This window comes from Fragaria vesca, linkage group LG3, assembly GCF_000184155.1.
Source record: "Fragaria vesca subsp. vesca linkage group LG3, FraVesHawaii_1.0, whole genome shotgun sequence".
Classification (NCBI taxonomy): domain Eukaryota; kingdom Viridiplantae; phylum Streptophyta; class Magnoliopsida; order Rosales; family Rosaceae; genus Fragaria; species Fragaria vesca.
In genome coordinates this window covers 26,506,950-26,526,296 of record NC_020493.1, presented here as the reverse complement: position 1 = coordinate 26,526,296, position 19,347 = coordinate 26,506,950, and the positions used below count along the sequence as shown (strand labels likewise).

Here is a 19,347-nt window from a genome sequence, read left to right as displayed (position 1 = left end):
TGATTTAGGCACCAGAGAATGATGTTGGGGAAGAACTCTTTTAACTATTTCCAGGTTTGTAAAATGACTCATTTCTGATCTCTCTCTCTCTTAGTTTTTCTGCCAATTATAGAATTTGCATTTATATATTTTAAATATACAGTCTATGCTGTTTAAATATACAGTCTATGCTGTTGTTATTAAGCATAAGCTGCCATGACATTACCATAAATAATGTGATTGATCACCTGGCCGCTTAAGTGATGTTGTTCCAGATTGCTTGTCAAAGAGATCTGATGTGTGCGACTGTGTGCCCCTGTGGTCTCGGTTAAAAGTTATGTCCACATTTCATTTTGTTTTGCCCTCTGGCCTATAATGGTTCTTCGGGTAGGAAGTGTGGCGCTCTGGATTTTCTATTGGCTTTCACAAATTAGATAGTCACCACTTGGATTATTAGTGGGAATGACATCAGTATTTCCTTACAAGCAAGACTTGCCAGTCCAAGTTGTGTGTTTGCATATCTCTGTTTCTCAGGCTCACTTTTCTGTATCTGTTGCAGATTAGATCAGCATTTGCAATGGCTTATACTACCTTGACAAATCCTAAGAACATCATGTCCCTCGGCCCGAATAGGAGCATCCTTGGTACCATAATTAGACCAGATGCAATATTGGCTGAACGAAAAGGAGGGCCTGGTCAGGTGACTTTAGATAGCTTGCTTCCAGGAGCAGGGGAGCTACTCAGGCCGGAGTCTGAGCATCAGGAATTTTTATGCAATTGGCAGTATGATGAAGAGGAACCCCTGCCACGGGGAGGTGACTATGTTGGGGATGTAAACGGGGAATCATCATCTGGAAAGAAGAGGAAATCTCCGTTTAAGGATAAGTCTAAATTTTCAGGAAAAAAGGAGAAAAAGATCAAGAAGGCCGAAGAAAAAGAGGCAAGAAAAAAGAGAAGGCATCCATGAAGAAGGAACGGAGACACAAACGGAAACAATCCCGAGAGAGTCTCAATGGATATGGTGCTTACGTTGGAGGGTCTCCCTGGAGTCGCTAGAATCGTTCTCATGCCTGTATGTCATCTGCGTTGTTGTCTCTGGTTTTATTCTCCACTGCAAGTGGGTTGTGACCACTGACCAGCATCGTCCTTCATGTACCAAATTGGTGCATAACATGGAAGGGCAGCACATTACTTGATGTCGAGCAGTTCAGTGACTAAGCCGACATTGTAGGATAAACCCCTCCATGCAGAAGTTTGAAATTGTTCTGCAAGGTGGGACTATTTCCGCCAGTTTTGCTGTGTGCAATCCTGAAACCAAAAATAGATCCCTCAAGTGTAACATGCAATCCTTAGGATTACGTTTTAAGTTATATTTTTTCTCGTCTCAGAGGCGGGACGATGTACTCGACATAGTTTATTAATTTATCTACAATTTTCACAGTTAACTCTGCTCTGCTGTCCGGCTTTTCTTGGTGCTCTATAGTCTATACAAGTAATACAACAAGATGGATTATTTACCTCCTCCTAGTAGGACCTTTAAAACATTAGAGTACCATTTGGCATAACCAGTTGTAACAATTGAAGTACAGAAAAATATCATTCCCTCTGAGTTTTTAGCTTCAACATATATACGTGGAGGGAATTTGAGAGAATCTTATGTCATGGCCTGACTCATTATGTAGAGGTGATGGGTCTATATCTCAATGACATTGTAAAGGTTAAGAGATCTTTAAACAAAAGATTCTATTTTAAAATTAAATTAAGTTATAATCATTTTATTACTAAAGAATTCTGTCATGTACATTCGACCATTAAAAGTTTATCTTATTAAAAATTTATAATACATTCTAATTTTAACACCATTCATATTGATGGAGATATTCAAAAGGCTTCTGAGCTTAAATATTGATCATTCAGAACAGTTAAGTTCCTTTAGGTGTTTATAATTCACTCATTTGGTAGAGGGCAAAATTTTCCCTCGTAAAAAGATTAAAAAGAAAAACTAATGGTCCAAAATTTCCAACGACCTAAGCGGTTGACCCAAACTATAAATACCTGAAATCACAGTAACAAAGCATCACCATCTACCTCAACCCAGAGTGGGTGCATTGCTTCAGCGACAGAGATCACCATCACCATGAACCTCAAATCCGTTCGCCCTTCTTCTTCGTCCTCTTCCTCCTCATCATCCGGGTCCACCGCCAAGGTATGGATCGTCCACGGACTCGTCGCCGGAGTTGCCATTGCCGCGGCCATTGGCGCCAGGGCCTACCTGGGCCCAATTAGGAAGTTCCGGAGCCGGGTTGTCGGCATCATACCCGCCCGTTATGCTTCGTCAAGGTTTCAGGGGAAGCCTCTCGTTCAGATCCTCGGAAAGCCCATGATCCAGGTCCCCCCTCATTTTACTTCACTTCCTCCAATTGTTCAATTTCGATTTTTTAACATTTTGATTCATATGTTATTAGTGTTTGTTCATTTTTGGATTCAAGTTTGTATCTTTGATTGGTATTCTGACCATTATGGATCTAAAGTTTGTTTCTTTAGTTAGGATTTTGTGTGTGTGTGTGTGTGTGTGTGTGTGCCCAATTTAGTATCTGTTCTTTGGAATTATGAAGTATTTGCGTGGAGATTAGAAACTATGGTAGTGTAATTGCAGAGCGTTTTATTTACAATGTTGGTTTGTATTTACAGAGAACATGGGAGAGGGCGAAAATGGCATCTACATTGGATCATATTGGTATGTGTCTTCTCACTTAAATTCCATATGAAATATTGGTGTAAATGGAAAAGCTACTGGAATTGTTATTTTTATGCCACTATGGCCAACTTAAGATCCCCATATTTGGAAGAAAGGATATTATGGGACAGCCTTTAGCAGCTTTCAATTGCAAGCTGGTTTTGACCATGGTTTTGTAGCGATTGATATCATATAAGCACCTGTAGATAGCAGGGTTCACGAAGCTAGTTGGGGATAGCCTGCTAACAATTGTAAAGCGTGATTCCCTGAGCTGCCTGGGAATGGTTGTTATAAAGTAGGATCCGTGAAATCACTCGACTCGGGATGCAGGGTTTCCATAGACGGTAGTTGTGGAGCATGGTAGACTGATACTCTTATGTTTTAGCATACCATGTTGGAGCACAGAAAATGTTGGGCCAGTACATGAACTCTAGACAGACACCCTTTCCTGTGCTTTCTGATTTCAAGCATACATTGGATGCGTGACTTATAAAAGATGCATCAATGCGATTTATAATTCTCTTGCTAGTTAATACCTAAGGCACCTTTCTTTCTTAGGCTTACATTATGTTGATGACATTAAGATTTGGTAAACTTCTCCTCCCTGTTTCTGTATAAATAAACAATACACTGTAAGTTTTTTATAGTTATACTATTCTTGCTGTAGTTGTGGCGACGGATGATGAGAAGATAGCAGAATGCTGTAGAAGTTTTGGAGCTGATGTCATAATGACCTCAGAGTCATGCCCTAATGGTAGGTGCTTTGTGATCCTATCATTTTTGCCTCCTTATCTGTAGATTATCCGTGATTTTATAGCTTATTAGTGTATTGAACTTACAGGCACTGAGCGTTGTTATGAAGCCATTCAAAAGCTTGAGAAGAAGTATGATGTAGTTGTCAATATTCAGGGAGATGAGCCTCTTGTTGAACCAGAGATAATAGATGGGATTGTTAAAGCTCTGCAGGTAATTTTGTTTCTGTCTTTTTATTGTCATTATGCATTTTGGAATTCAAGTGCAATCACATGCAGTTATGCACAATGAACTCATGCAGTTATGCAATCATTTTGGAATTCACATGCAATCACATACATTTAGTCTCCTTTTCTGATGTAAGACAAGCAATGCTGGTGATGTATTTGTGCAGCATCAATGCATGCTAAAATATTAGTTTTCCATTTCTCATTGCGTATCTCATCTCTAATTAGTTTCAGTACAATCAATGTTGTCTCACCAGGAAGCCCCGGATGCAGTGTTTAGCACCGCAGTCACGTCCTTAAAACTTGAAGATGCATCTGATCCGAATCGAGTGAAATGTGTGGTGGATAATAATGGTTATGCCATCTATTTTTCAAGGGGGCTGATCCCATTTAACAAGTGAGTGCTTACATGTTTTTGTTTCTTCTTCTTTTTCATTTTAGAAATCATTTATTAGGTGGCATAGAAGACTTTTTGAGATATACTACATGCATGTTATCTGCTGCTTAGCAAGACATGACCAATTGTTCACCTTTTGATACAGGTCAGGCAAGGCCAATCCGCAGTTTCCATATATGCTCCATCTAGGAATTCAGGTATCAAACGTGGACTTTTAGTTTGTATTTTGTAATTACTTGCTTGTCACAGAAACTTCGTAATTTGTGAGTTTATGGTTGTCGTTCCATTTCTTATCAGAGCTATGATACAAAGTTTCTAAAGATATATCGAGAGCTGAAGCCCACTCCTTTGCAACTAGAAGAAGATCTGGAGCAGCTTAAAGTCCTTGAAAATGGTTATAGAATGAAGGTTTGTTACAAGACTCTGATCCCTTGTTGTTTCTGTTGGCTCATTATTATTGTACCATATTGAATGCCATTTTGGAGATGAGAATTCTTTTTTCTAGGTGCAATAAACCATAACTATGGTACAATAGACATTTGAAAGAAGCCATATATGATTAAGGTAGTTAATCTAATTTAGTTTGATGGAACTCTCAATAGATATCTTCAGCCCATAGGGAAAAGGAAAAAAAAAATCCCAGAAATTGGAATTGCAAAACTTAAATGCAAAGTGTAGGTGGTAAGGGAATGGGAAAAGGATTAGGAACAGGATATGTCAATGTGCTCTATAGATTCATGTAACCAAAAAAAACTTTGTTTGTCCGAAGGTTCATCGAATTTTCTGTTTGCAGGTGATCAAGGTCGACCATGAGGCTCATGGTGTTGACACCCCTGAAGATGTTGAGAAGATAGAAGCTTTAATGCGTGAGAGAAACATCTCCTAAGTTCCTGGTGAAGTGGTAGTGCATCAAAACATGATAAATGGAGTTATAACTTTTCTAGGCACACTTATCATGTTCATAGTTGTAATTAAGCATCACATTGGATTTGCTACCGTGCTGGCTTGTAACATCAGTACATACAGCTGTCTAGTTAAATATCAAGGACGGGGAAAGCTATATGATTAGTGTTAATACAGATCCCCCTGTATATCGATTTGGTTTTGCTTTAAGGAAAAGAGAATGATTTAGTTTTGGATTCGGCTCATTAGTTGCTAAGTTCGGAGATTTATATGACGGTTAGTTAAACATTCTACATTTTAACACTTGTATCTCTAGTTTGTGTCATTCCTCTGTTTGTAATTTAACTTGTGGTAATGTAGTTTCTATTTAATGATAAACTCATAAAAGTATTGGTTATATTTCCGCAATTTTGGTGAACAATGGGGCAAAAGGAAGAACCATAGAGATAGCCTTGCTACTCATGCACAAACTTTCAAGATGAGAGCAGGGACAGTGTTGTAGAAGTGTTCATGAGTTGCTAGTGAAAAACACATACAAGTTTGGCCATAAGAACGAACAAGGATATCCAAACAAACAAACTGCTTTATAAGTTTTAAACCCCAGAGATGAAATGAATATGTATATATCAGTTTTGGGAAGATCAAAATACAGGGTTGTCTTGTGCCAGTGGCCTTCACCTGTTCAAAACAGGGGACTGTCATTTCTTTTTTCCTGAGCTTTCATCTTTGCGTGTGTTTATGGAATGTGCAGTCTGATCACATATTCAAATATTACAAAAGAAAATAAATTTGCAGTAGCAGAATCCCTTGTGTTTTTACCAGATAATAAAGACCCTGATTTGGCTTATCAATGAAACCAAACATCATGCAGTCATGCACTCTCTGCTTCACTTGAACACTGTAAAACCCATCCCTACCCTACCAACTACCAGATTTCATCATTTTCCAACTTTACACTCCTTTTTACAGAAGAGCTTTACGGCAGAAATATGTTTCCTCTCAAGTCTCAGGGACCTTCAAGTCTCAACCATCATCAAATCCTTGGCTAGTTGGCTTCAAGTCATCCCCTACCAAACTATTGGCAAATTTACAATTTTGGTTTTAGAAATACTCAAGTTAGGGTAACTCGAATAATTTTTATCATTGAATTCTCATAATCTAATCCTAATTCATTCCATGATCTCTCTGCTTGTCAAAGTAAAATTGTTAATCTAAATGGTATTAAGATACACAACTTAAATAAGAATTGATACTCTGAATCATACAATTTTAATACAATATACGATCAACTAACATAAATCAAATTTGCTAACGAGTCGGAAGAAATGGTTTTCAGTTTCTCTTATTTTATTTCTCAAAACGAGATTCATGAATCATGATCCTAATGCATATAGATACATTGGTCAAAGCAAGAAGTGACAAGAACATTTTGAACATTCTATTTCTGAGTAGAATAGCGATTTTCATGTTAAGTAGTCGATCGATTACGTGTTGATCAATATTCGTGAAATTTTACTCTTATTCTCTTAGATTCTTTTTTTTTTTTTTTTTTGTAAAATTTGAGTGGAGAAAACTATTGATTTAGATTGACGAAGATGGTATGCTTATTAGACTTGTATCCGGTCTTTTACCAGATCGTGTAGATCATTACTTGGGTGGATTCTCCTTGAACGCAAGTGAAATTCAATCTACCAATTAATGGAACTTATTTCTTTCTAGGTGAAATCAGTAAAACTCTATAGCTTAAATTAGCAAAATGGAAGGTAGAAGAAGCAATCAAGCAAACATATAAACTCAAATTTGACATCCATGGCTAGTCAAGAACAACAACTAACGCGTGTCATGTAGGACAAGTGTCATTCTCAGAAATCACAAAATTTCCAACCAAAGCTACACGCTGCTTAATTCGCCGGTTTCTGTGGTTGTTGTTCGGTGACCACCTGAACCTCCGTCTTGAAGAGCAGCACCGACAGCGATTCGTCGATGGAAAAGTAGAGGAATCCCCCCGGCGAGTGAGTCACGAACGACCCGAAACTCTTCCCCACCACGCAGTGCCACGCCGGTCCGTACAACGAGTCAAACTCCTGCAGTACATAACAATTAACGAGTTAGCTAGAGAAACGAATCACCTGTTAACACGGTGAGGGCTAATATATAGTTATATACCTTTTTGAGAGCTCGAGCTATATGAGTTGGGTTTGGCCGTGGTTTGGAGGACAGTGCTTTGGCTGCGGCGGCGGCTGAGTCAATGAGTGATCTCGTGCGGCGGAGAGCGCGTTCTTGCATGTGGTGCGGCATGTTGGACGATGATCTCAACCGTACGTTGAGGCTGATCGCGGTGGCAGCTAACTTTACCTCCTCGTCTACTTCTCTAATAACCGGAGCTTGTACCTTGCGTCGGTGCTGAGTCTTACCCGGAGCTCGGTCGCGACAGCCATGATCAGAGTAGTCTTGTTTTTGTTGTTGTTGTTGTTGCTGTTGTTGTTGAGGTAACAATATATGTTGCTCATGGTGCTGCTTCTGTTTCTGATCGGATTTTTCCATTATCAATATTATGAAGGATGGAAATGACCTAACTCCTAACCAAAATGTGAAACCAGTTTGAGGCTTGGAGAAAGAGGTGCAGACACAGAGAGATGGACTCAGAGAGAAAGAGAGAGAGGGGGGTTGGTGAAGGTTTGAACTTTGACTGAGCTAAATTTAAGACTAGGAAAGAATAAGGACTTTGGTGCCATCAGGGCCATGAGTCCATGAGGTCTATATCTTTGACAAAATATATTTGGGAAGAAAGAGAGAAGAGCAAAATATGCAAATATGGTTTGGGATGTCCACGCGATTTCAAGTGTTGGTTTTTTCAAGCTCCTGCAAATGATAAGTGATTATGAGAACGGAGGGATTATGAGAATGGAGGGGTGATGAAATGCAGTCTTGGTCATTGGCGCGTGGTCAATTGGCAAAGGCAGGACCCCCATGCCGCTAGAGGTACCTGCAGAGTCCGTGCACAAATCATTGTCACTGACACGAGTTTTGCATGAAACTTGTACGTTTTGACCTGACCAGCAATTTTACGAGTTTCGATCTATTTTCCGTCTAAGCCAACAAGTTGCGTCCTCTCCGGGTTCTAATACTTCGGAATATCGGAAAATGTAACACGTTTTGAAATATTTACAAAAGAAAAATCTCTTTACTGTTGTTTAATAACGTATTCAAAATACTCAATTCGATAATTTCAACATTATAAAACTTTCATTTGTCGTCTAATGTTCAAAGATCTCCCACAATTTGATGAATTAATATCAATTTGATTCAAACGGATCCCAACAGTCACTATCATTCTACATTACAACATGGTCACTTTCATGAATTTGAAAGACAGGAAATAGTGTTCACATGAACAATTGCTAACTAAAAAAATTATTACAAAAATTTAATAGTAAAGAACAAGACAAAACAACTCAATTTAATAATATCTCTCTCCACGCAGTGAGGACTAAGAGCATCTCCAGCAGTGGTTGATAAAATAGTTAATAAATTTGGATGAAAGTTATATTTATCAATTCATTTTGAGAGTTTTGCTCCAGCATAGTAGTTATTAGAGAAAACTTAACTATTCATTGACAAATTATCTCTCATGAATTGATAAATTTGTCAATTTTGCTTATCAATTTTTAAATTTATCAACTTCTTAAATATACCGTTGGAGCAAAGATTCATTTAAAAATTGATAAATCTCTAATTTTTTCAATTTATCAATGTGCTTGATCAAGCACAAGCACAAGCACAAGCACATTTTCTTTAATCAACAACAAATCAGGTGAACACTAGTTCCTCACTTCCTCTCAAAAAAAAAAAAAAGAAAAAAAAGGAACACGTTGGAAAAGAAAGAGCCGAAGACAACAGCAACCAAGAGCAGGCCCAAGACTAAGGCCCAAAACCGTATTACAAGTTAAAACCTAAAACCTCTTCGTCTATTTGTGTCGATCATTCCATTCGCTTCCAAACCCTTTCTCTCGACTGAGCCACAAACCCTTCTCTCTCTCGGAGGTATGTTCTTGTTTGAAATCTATGATCTTTCACTGAATTATTGCAGTGTGCATTTCTTGTTTTGGCTTAACTCTATTCATTTCTGCTTGTTTTTTTTTTGTTTCTCGTTTAGTTGTCTTCTCTTTGTGTTTGTGTGTTATTATTACATGGATTATGGATTCATTCATGATGATGATGGGTTTTTATGAAACTTCCAAACCCACTTTTCAGTTGTTCAAAATTGATTGCATCAATGGATTATTGGTACTTCACGAAATAGGGTTCGAAATGTTACAGTCAAAATATGTATTCACGCATGGGTTGTGATGCTTTCAAACTGAAGAGATTAAATGGTGATGGTTGTGTACGTAGAGAAAAGAGATGCATAATTTGATTATCCTTTTTTGCATTTTTTGAGGCTAGTTTTTGTGTTTTTGTTTTTGTTTCATCCAAAACAAAAACATTGATAGAATAGCATTTGTTTAACAGTTTAGTAAAATGGGAGAAAACTAGAGAAGTGGAGACATGTACCGATATCTGAAGATGAGTTTGTTTCTCTTGATTACTTGGATTGTCGCACTGATGTTGTTTATGTAATCCTCATGTCAATTTATTTTGATCATTTAAAAATAGTACAAAAGTAAAATCCTTTTATATGCACAGTGTGTGCGCTTTTGAGGTTATTATGAAATCAAAAGGTTTAAGTCTTAAGATAGGGATTTTCACTCTGTTGCTTACCTATGCACATCGACTCCTCTTATTTTGTTAAATGGATAGTATAGTGATATTCCTAATTATGGTTTGGTTAATGGATGTTGTACTATGTTGATGCATTGTCAGTGTTAACAACAGGGACGTGATATAGGGCAAAAAGCACCACCTAATTCCAATTGGAAGTAGAGATGGAGTTGGATAGAATCAGCAACTTACCAAGTGGTATTATGGAAAAAATATTGTCATGCTTGCCGTTGAAGGACACAGTGAGGACAAGTGTCCTGTCAAGCCAGTGGAGGTACAAAGCAGCTATGCTTCAACATCTTGTATTTGATTATCAGTGTCGCTCAGCTCACAGTGATACTACCTTTGCGGACATTGTTGATCATGTACTTTTAGCTCACATTGGCCCCATACACAAGTTCGAGCTTACTCTAGATCATTTTGCTAGTAAGGACATGGATCGATGGATTCTTCATCTATCAAGAAACTCTATCAAAGAGTTCATACTTCGCCATTGGGGGAGGCCATACAAGATTCCTTCATGTTTGTTTTCTTGTCAAGATATAATAAGTTTAGAGCTATCCTGCTGTTTGCTAGAACCACCACCCACTTTCAAAGGGTTCAGGGGTTTGAAGAGCCTTCACTTTGATCGTGTTTTCTTTGCCCAAGATGTGTTCGAACACCTGATTATTAGCTGTCCTTTGCTTGAGAGTTTGACTTTAATATACTGTGACAGTTTCAGCCATCTCATGATTGATGCACCTAATCTCAAATTCCTTTATGTTAGAGGGTCTTTTAAGGATGTCCTTCTGGTGAATACGTCAAATCTGGTTGATGTCTCCATTGGTTTGGAAGATTTTGAATTCTATGTTTCCCAAAGACAGGTTTCTAAAAGTTCTAGCAATTTGGTCAAGATTCTAAGTTGCCTGCCTCAGGTTCAGAAGCTCGATTTCTTCTGTTGCTCTACAATGTATCTGGCTATTGGTGCCTTGCCAGTGAAACTGCCCAGACCATGTCTGTATCTGAACTGTCTTAATATAACTCTTTGCTTAAGTAATTTGGAGGAAAGTTTAACGGCCCTTTGCCTTTTTAGAAGTTGCCCAGCTCTGCAAGAACTAGAAGTTCAGGTCTTCCCGGGGGAAGAGGTTGTTGCAAAAGGGAATTCTTGGTTAGATGACAACAGGAAATGTTCATTCAGCCAACTGAGATCAGTGTTCATAAACGACATCAGAGGTTCCAAACCTGAACTAGATTTCATCAGGTATCTGCTTTTGAATTCTCCTGTGCTTGAGAGGATGACTGTTCAGCCTGTTCCTGGTGTTGAATCTTCAAAAATAGGAAAGAAGTTGCTCCGGTCTAGCCGTGCCTCAGTGCATTCAAAGCTAATCTTCCAGGACCAGTGATTCATGAATGAATTTTGGCTGCTAACTGCACTTGCTTGCAGAAATGTAGTGTTTGTTGAAGTCCTTGATGAATATGTCTGTTTTTTTTAGAACCTATGTGCGGTTTAAATTTATTATCTAGAAACTCTGCTCTTCTCTATTTACTGTCACCCTATGTTAATCTTTCTCCAATCACTCTTCCAGTTTGTTTTTTCTTTTAAAGCTTTTAGTTTACACATTTTGCCAAAGATTGTATCTGTTTGTGGTAAATGCTGGCAGGATTATGAGTGTTCTTGGGGACTCATAGAATACCCAAAACACATTGTAAGCACAGCAGACAAGACTTGAGGACACAAATTGTTTGTTCCACGGCTTCCACCGTGACTTAGTCATACATATATGTCTTGGGGGTTTGATTAAGCTGATCAACATTTTGGTACTGATTGTAGTTCTTCCTCAGTCTTGGTGGATGCTGGTCAAAATGTTAATGACATTATATAAAGAGATGAGGCAAAGGCATTCAAAACGAAAATGTAATTAACAAATGAAGATGCAGATCTTTTATCATTTGATGTGCTTAAAAGAAAAATAAGTGAAAAGTCGAAGGTCATGATCTCCAGAACTCCCAAGCTAATTATCTTATTTTTGTAGTTATTTTTATATAATAATAGATACATTGTGCAATGTATGAAAATGTCAAATATACGACCACATTTTTCATCATCGCCTGGTATCATTGCTAGCTAAGGGGAGCGACCGGAGCTATATATCATACGATGTATATGTTCCAAGTTTGATAAATATTGACCGACTTCTGTTCTTTTTGTCCAGACCAAAAAAAAAGACTTCGGGGATTAATCATCTCTGACTGACTTGTTCTTCTCTTTTCGAACCAAAAAAAAAAAAAAAATTAGGGGCGATCAATCATCTGACTCTGTCCAGAAAACTGATTAGTATAAAGAGAAGCTAGCCGTGAAGCATTAAGGGATAGCTATACTAAAGACAAATACTAAACTAAAATGGTTCAGAAGAACTACTGCCATATTTTCATGGTTCCCTTCATTCTATTGCTGTTGTTCTCGTCCAACATAATCCATGCTGAAGTTTCTGATGAAATGCCAACAACCAGTTAGTCTCTCTCTCTCTCTCTCACACACACACACACACACACAGCAAGAATGTATCATGAATGATGAAAAAAACAGCAGTATTGAAATATGAACCATACAGCCATTTTCAGTAGTATAATCTTTTATAAAGCAAATAGTACACAAATGAGATGACCAAATTAACGTACGTGTATTTGGCTAAATTTTGTGATGTTGATATATACCCTACGTACATATTTATAGAACTTCTTTTCCTTAATCAAGCAATACATTTTCCTAACATAATTAAGAAGAAAAAAGAATGAATGGTTGGGCTCTGTTCATCATCAGATGTAGTAGTTCATCGATTGTTCGCATACTAGTGTTGAGGATATGAAATAGAAGACTGCTCATCCTCTTCCTTCCTGAGTCCTGACTGCATAAGTGCATATGGATAATTAATTAATTTCATTATTACAATTGCAGAACCGAAGGCCAGGCTACATGCGAAAATGAAGCTTATTACGGTGAGGAAGATAGGTGTACGAGTACCTTCTGCCCCGAAAGATAAAATAGGGCATTGATTTTATTTTTAAAGAATAAGAAGGGCATTGTAATTCAAAATATTGCATGCATAGTTAATACTTGCATAAATATTGTTTGTATGTAAATTTATGAGGTTGTATTTCTCAATATGTTGTAATTTTATTTCTGTGTTGTGTTTGTATGAAAATAGATGTGTAGAAGGTGAGCATTAGGGTGGGCAAACCAAATGCAAGCGGTTAGATATACTACCTAAATTAGTGTTAGACAAGAAGGAAAACATGACACAACTGAAACTTTTTTCGTCATACGAAAAAGAAAAAATCACAAAGCAAAACCTCTTAAACAACCTGAGTTTACATTATCAAATAACAAGACTCTAGTAGCCGAGCTTGAGATTCTATTTCTCTAAATATGAGCATTCAGAAGTTGGTGTTATTGGTGAGCAATGACGTTTTGCCACAAGTTAGCTTCTCTAAACATATGTTTGAAGAAAATGGAAGAGACTTTGTGTCACAGTTTGATAGGGAAAGCTAAAAGCCAAAAAGGATAGGAAATTGAGAGATGACATGATTTAAAAACTTTTTGTGGCATTTTAAAAAAGGTTATTAGTTTCTAAAGGTTAAAAGCCTAAAAGGACGGAAATTTTTTGAGGGGAAAGGAAGTAATTCCATTAATCGAAAACAACACGACCAAAACGGTCAAGCAAGAGAGGTCTGAAGACTACTCAAACCAACAAAGTTCAAGAAACTTAATACAAAACATATACTACGAATTGATAAAACAACCTTAAACTACATCCAAAAAAGTAGATATGAATAACTAGAAAGCAAATTAACCATCCATACTCACAAAGCAAGTCTTCACTCCCTGATTAGAGGCCTCAAACCCCAATGATGTACCTTTCATCGACTTGGGAGACAAGGCAATATGTTAACGCACAGACAATGATCTCTCTTAGGTAGACTAGGAAACTACTCCGCTTATGTCTCTAGAGTCACCTCCAGTGGTCTCTACCGATCCCGGTTCCATGGAGTCTGTAACCTGCCTCGTCTGCTTCTTCTTCTTGTTTCGACTTCCTCTCAGACGTCCTCTGTCACATCCCGACTCTTAAATTTTTACCTTATTTACTAACTTGGTTATAATAAGAATTTTACCGCCTCCGTTAATAAGGTTATAAGTTAATTAGTCCCTAAGGGGGTGTGGGGGACGGTTATTTTCGAAGAATTATTCGTAGGAGAAAATTTTAACGACGGTAAAAATGGTAAATTTTAGCTAGTAAAAAGTAATTTTTATTAGGGTATTATTTTGGGGTGTAAATTTTGGATTTGGGTTTTGTTATAAGGACTTGGACCGGTTTGGTGGAGGCCCAAAAACCATTTCCTCTCTTCCCTCTTTTTCTTCCCGGTTTCTCTCTCTCCCCCGAAACTCCCTCCCCCAGCCGAACTTCCGGCCGCTCGTCCGCCGCCGTCCGGCCGCTTGAGACTACCGCACCAGTCCCGTTCGGTCGGCCTCCAACCCAACTTCCATCCTAGGCCGGTGAGAGCTGCCCTAGCTCCGCCGTGAAGGAGTACTCTCCCCCGAAAGGTCCGACTGTCCAAATCTTCACGTCACCGGAACTCCCTCCTCCGGCCACCAAAGCCGGCGATCCTTGGCTCGTTTTGTAGCCCTCCTCCCGTGCAGCAACCCCACCAAAGAGCTCGCCCTCTCGTGGTCTAGGTAAGGAGAACCGGTGAGTGGAAGCTCTAGGGCTTTTTGTGTTGTTTTCATTCGATTGGCATAGTTAGGCTTGGAATTGGGTGTTGTGCTAGTTAAGAAAGTTGTAGAGTAAGTTGAGAGGAAGCTGCTGTTTAAATTTGGTGAGCATTAGAGGTCGCCGGAATCGGCCTCCGGCCGCCATTGCCGGCGCCGCCGCCGCTGTGTGAGAGATTTTTATGGTTTTAAATATGGAAATTTAAGGGGAGTTTATTGATGTGAATTATGGAATTCTTGGAGGAGTTTTGGTTAGGTTTGTGAATTTATGAAGTTTGGTATTTTTGGCTATTAATTAATGTAGAATCCGGCCGTAGGATTTGAATCATTTTCTGTGGAAGGTTGTGTTACGGCTGCCGATTTTAGTATTAAAGTTTGGATTGTTTCGGTTTGGGAATATCGAAGTTAGGCGAGAATGAGCGTGGTTACGGCTCATATTTATTTTGCCTATTTTTGAGTAAGTTTTGGAATTTCAGTCGAGAAATTAATATTATATTTGGAACAGGACGTGAGGAGGCTCGAGCAGACGAGGCCTCAGATCGACATCAGGCCTAGGCCTAATTTGTGAGTGGACTTTTGTTTTAAATAATATGCATACTATGGTTCATGGATGAACAATTAATTTTGTTGGAGTTTTGACGTTATTTAATTTTGACGTTTTTATTTCTCTTGGAGAGTTACCGAAAAATAGGATTTTTCGGTGAGTATAAATATGTATATTGAGGAGAGTATGTACATAAATGCTAGCTAGCTATATGTGTCTGTCCACCTTAATGGCGTAGCATATAGCCGCATTATGGTGTGACGTGAGCGTTGGACGTGAGCGTAGTAGCCTTATATGAGTGTTTAATTCATATAGGGGGTATGGGCACATATTTATACACCCGTCTGTCCACCTTAATGGCGTAGTGTAGCACCGCATTAATGCATGACGTGAGAGTTGGACACGAGCGTAGTAGCCCTATATAGACTCATAAATTTATATAGGGAGTATGGACGTGTGTAAATACATACATATATTATAGAGTCTGAGAGGCTCGATATTTTATGAGATAAAAGTTTTATCGCTTGCGGCATGCATTCGATTTTTCCTTGGAAATTGGTTTGGGGAAACATAAATATTTTATTTATTAATTTATTTTTGTCCACACACTCTAACGTTATTAAATGTTTTCCCCTGGGCCCTTCGTTTTAAATTGCCCAGTCTGCAGAGTTCGGGTTGGATCTAGTAGGAGGCGAGGCATAGTCACCCGCATTTCCGCCACTTTTCACCAGTAGGTTACTTGTTTAACCTACCCGTGTTTTCTTTCTTCCGCTAGTGTCTAGTAGCTCTGAATACTTTGGGATTAATGTAAATTATTTCAGTGGTGTGTTCGGTTTGTTGATTTCAGTTTAGAGTATCTGAAGGATAAGGTTTAATGTTTAAGCTGGATATTTATGTGATGTTTGGATGTTGATGTTTTGTTGTTTTTGTGGTGGTTGTGTTTGCGGGGAGCGGATGGCTCTAGGAGTTAAGGTTGGATGTGTGTTAGTAGGAGTGTAAATTTGAAATTTTTCAGGTAAAGGTTGTTCATTTTCAAGGGAGGTTTTGCCAATTTTTAGGTAAATCTTTCCTTGAGAGTGGTCCCCGCAGGACTTACTCCGGGTTTTAGGGTAAAATTCGGGGCGGGTTCTGATATTCTCTCTTTTGAAGACTTGTCAGTCTTCATGATCCCTAGGGCACCGACATCTAAAGTAAAGAAACCCATCTCGTCAGGGTTCAGAGGCAGAGGTACCAAAGCTAGTGCATGTCTTGCGCGCTTGCCCTCAACCAACTCCTCCTCTTCCCTTTCATGACGGCTGTCGCACACCTGTGATTTTGGATGAGAGGGAGAGATCGGGATTTCTTTGATCTGAATTGACCACTTCTTAGGGAAAAGGGAGGACACATGGCAAAAAGGTGCAGTTAGGGTTCGAGGAGTGTTAGCCCTAAACACCATGGGAGGGGGGCCGCTGCCAAAACCGATGTTGCAGCCGGCCTAGTGACTTCCTCATTCTCACGAGGACAAACTTCACCCTCGTGGTTGATCATTACACAAGTTTGACAACGTCCCAGGAGCCTCTCATACTTGTATTGCACCTGAAGAAAGTCCACAAGGAAAACCCTAATTTGACGTTCCAAGCGCACAAGCTGGTGTAAAGGCAGAGTGAGGCGAACGCATGCAAGGCCATGCTGAAAGCAACCATTATCAACTTGCAGGACATTATCAATTGTCTCCGCCACCAACCTCGTCGTTGCTGTGATAGATATCGCAACCGACAAACCTTGGATCTCAACCCAGATCTAAATAAAATCCAAAGGTACAACCATGATGTCGGAGAGGCCGTCGTAATCATTAAGGAGAACCATAGCCCGTTAATAAGCCGAGGGACCTCCTTGCTTCACACGGCTAACATCTCTTTCCGAGGTGAAGGTGAATAGGATTCAATCTCCCCTCACTTGAACTTCCACAAGAGTTGAAAGCCTCCACATGGAGTGAACTACAATCCTGAAAGTATCAAAGACTACTACACGGTTAGTGTTCAAACGTCCAACAAGGTAAAAACGTTGGGCCAAGAAACCGTTTTTGGGACATTGAAGATTTCCCTGATCAACTGGTTCTTCTTGGTTACACAACGAGAGCTTCTAGATGAGGCTTGCAATTACAGAGGCAGCACAAGCTGCTATAGTTTCTGTAGCCATTGTTGTCGCTGCCATGGATGTGGAAGAGCACTGCACAACTCGAGAAAACTTTAACCCTAACACGAAGTAAAGGTTCAACTGCATCGCGAGAGTTACGTTTTTTATCAAAAAATTTAAACGCAACAACTAGTTTTTGTGTCAAACTCACAATCTCTTACTTACTAAAGAAATATTGGATCCGGTTCAAGAGACATCAATTTTAACACAAATTTTGATACTATTTTTTGGCCATTAGATTTTAAAAATATTCAAGGGTTTAGATCAATTGTAAATATGATATAAACATATAATTAATTGATGTGGCAAGTGATGTGGTATTTTGTCTTATTTCATAGCAAATCAAATTAAAAGAAAAGAACGAAAAAACATAATGTAAAATCTGAAAATCCAAATCCAATCTTTACGATAAAAAGGGGAAAAAAATCCGATAAAAAAGATAAAATAGAGGAAGAGTAGAACACAGAGCGAAAGAACACAGATCAAAATCCAATTGAAATCATAAAGCTGCAGCTGTAGGTAACATGTAGAATCTAGATGGCTTTCCTGAGGGTTTTCTTATTCATAAGCTAATTATTGAACTGTGATATTCATCTAACCCCTTTTTTTATATGAAAACTATTCATCTGGCTACAAAAAGCATGTGATCCAGTCCAGGTAAATTTGAGAGATAGATCAGATTTACTTCAGTCATATCATGACGAAGCTCTCCTCTCCTTAGCACTCTCTCCAATGCCTAAGCGTGCTATGATGATCTTGCGATTAACACTGGAAAAAGGATTTACCCATGAATGTATTGTACCAGTTGTTCTGCATTTGGTAAAAACTGAGATCGGAATGCTTCTAAATTTCTTCTTTTCTTTTTTTTTTTATTGTACAAATTCGATTTTCATATTTTACATTCTTTTTTTTTCTTCATTCTTTTGTTTTAATTTGATATGCTATGAAATAAGACAAAATACCACATCACTTGCCACGTCAATTAATTATATGTTGACATCATATTTACAATTGATCTAGACCCTTGAATGTTTTAAAATCTAATGGCCAATAAATAGTGTCAAAATTGATGTCCTTTGAACCGGACCCAGAAATATTATACTATTAAAATAAATGATACAAAAGAATAGGAGCTCTAACAGTATACCTAAATGGTTGCTTAAATTTAAGGATTGCTAAACAAAATTGATAAATTTGTCAACTCAGCCATGAATTGGTAAATGAATACTTATATTTTCCCTCATTTTTTTTTTCAGGTGTCAGTTTATAATTCGTTAAAAATATTACTTAACTTACACTTAGCAATAACTGTTGGAGCCAAATTCTTATAACAATTGCTAAATCTCATAATTATTGCTAAATTTAACTATAGTTTTAGTTACATTACTGAAGATGCTCTTACAACATTAGTTAGATATTGTTTCTGCAAGATCTCGTAGACCTTATAGAAGCTCTTGGCGTGATCTCTGCCTTTGATCGTCGTTGACTCGCTACCTGCAAGAGGAGATTGATCGAGACTTTCTGATCTTTCTCTCTCCGATGATTAAGTCAGTTACTTGGTAGGTATAGTATTTAATGATATGAGATTTTCTTACCTCTTTGGTTGACTTTAACATTGTATTTATAGCCCCGCGTTGACTTATATCTTGCCTGCTATTCGATGTGGGACAAATATGCTACTGAGATCTGTTTATTTGGTCTTCTGTGGTGTGTCTCCTGCCCGGCCCAAACTACTACAACCTTCAAGATGAGGCCTGCTCGGTCTACCTCATGTTGGGCTTCCGGTAGCATCGTGGGCCAGATGAGATATTTATCGACTATATATTACAGATATAAACATATAACCTCTAGCATATTTAGTTAGACGAACTAACCAACAAACCACTTCTCACCGACCCTAAATTTATATCTAGAATCTTGTACGCGGGTATCCCATACAAACTGGGAAGAGGCTAAATTGGTCTTTGTAACCTCGCTTCCCGTATGCGCTCATATTTTAATTTGGATCCTCATCTAAATGCTCCTCCCCACTCACACACTATTCGCCATCCTGAAATCGCTAACAGCCAATCTCTCCCTCTCTCTCTCTCTCTCTCTCTCTCTCTCTCTCTCTCTACTACTCTCTCT

At 38.5% G+C, this 19,347-nt stretch overlaps 3 protein-coding genes and 1 pseudogene across 4 annotated transcripts in view; 3 read left to right on the top strand and 1 right to left on the bottom strand.

Moving 5' to 3' along the window:
• LOC101301661 overlaps positions 1 to 1,422 on the top strand; it is a 4,786-nt pseudogene extending 3,364 nt beyond the window's left edge. Inside the window, exons 12-13 of the transcript XR_184320.1 lie at positions 9 to 54; positions 539 to 1,422. The product of XR_184320.1 is annotated as a PAP-associated domain-containing protein 5-like (transcript). The remainder of the gene's footprint in view (positions 1 to 8; positions 55 to 538) is intronic.
• A 639-nt stretch (positions 1,423 to 2,061) lies between these two features.
• Positions 2,062 to 5,360, top strand: LOC101304753 (3-deoxy-manno-octulosonate cytidylyltransferase-like). The gene is made up of 8 exons (XM_004295100.1): positions 2,062 to 2,368; positions 2,671 to 2,716; positions 3,384 to 3,470; positions 3,558 to 3,682; positions 3,954 to 4,093; positions 4,239 to 4,290; positions 4,391 to 4,501; positions 4,887 to 5,360. The coding sequence occupies exons 1-8, from the start codon at positions 2,117 to 2,119 to the stop codon at positions 4,977 to 4,979; spliced, it is 906 nt and encodes a 301-aa protein (XP_004295148.1). The 5' UTR covers positions 2,062 to 2,116; the 3' UTR covers positions 4,980 to 5,360.
• Positions 5,361 to 6,799: 1,439 nt separating this feature from the next.
• Positions 6,800 to 7,600, bottom strand: LOC101310973. Its single transcript, XM_004295122.1, has 2 exons — positions 7,163 to 7,600; positions 6,800 to 7,080 (listed from the first exon to the last, which is right to left on the bottom strand). Exons 1-2 carry the CDS (start codon positions 7,538 to 7,540, stop codon positions 6,898 to 6,900), a joined length of 561 nt encoding a protein of 186 aa, XP_004295170.1. The 5' UTR covers positions 7,541 to 7,600; the 3' UTR covers positions 6,800 to 6,897.
• Positions 7,601 to 8,972: 1,372 nt separating this feature from the next.
• On the top strand, positions 8,973 to 11,331 carry LOC101309810 (F-box/FBD/LRR-repeat protein At1g13570-like). Its single transcript, XM_004295118.1, has 2 exons — positions 8,973 to 9,040; positions 9,872 to 11,331. Exon 2 carries the CDS (start codon positions 9,922 to 9,924, stop codon positions 11,137 to 11,139), a length of 1,218 nt encoding a protein of 405 aa, XP_004295166.1. The 5' UTR covers positions 8,973 to 9,040; positions 9,872 to 9,921; the 3' UTR covers positions 11,140 to 11,331.
• Positions 11,332 to 19,347: the final 8,016 nt, after the last annotated feature.

Coding starts and splice junctions, on each gene's coding strand:
- LOC101304753 (XM_004295100.1), top strand. CDS start 2,117: ATGAACCTCAAATCCGTTCGCCCTTCTTCTTCGTCCTCTTCCTCCTCA. Junction 2,717..3,383: donor ATCTACATTGGATCATATTG/GTATGTGTCTTC, acceptor TTCTTGCTGTAG/TTGTGGCGACGGATGATGAG. Junction 3,471..3,557: donor CTCAGAGTCATGCCCTAATG/GTAGGTGCTTTG, acceptor TTGAACTTACAG/GCACTGAGCGTTGTTATGAA.
- LOC101310973 (XM_004295122.1), bottom strand. CDS start 7,540: ATGGAAAAATCCGATCAGAAACAGAAGCAGCACCATGAGCAACATATA. Junction 7,081..7,162: donor TAGCTCGAGCTCTCAAAAAG/GTATATAACTAT, acceptor TATGTACTGCAG/GAGTTTGACTCGTTGTACGG.
- LOC101309810 (XM_004295118.1), top strand. CDS start 9,922: ATGGAGTTGGATAGAATCAGCAACTTACCAAGTGGTATTATGGAAAAA.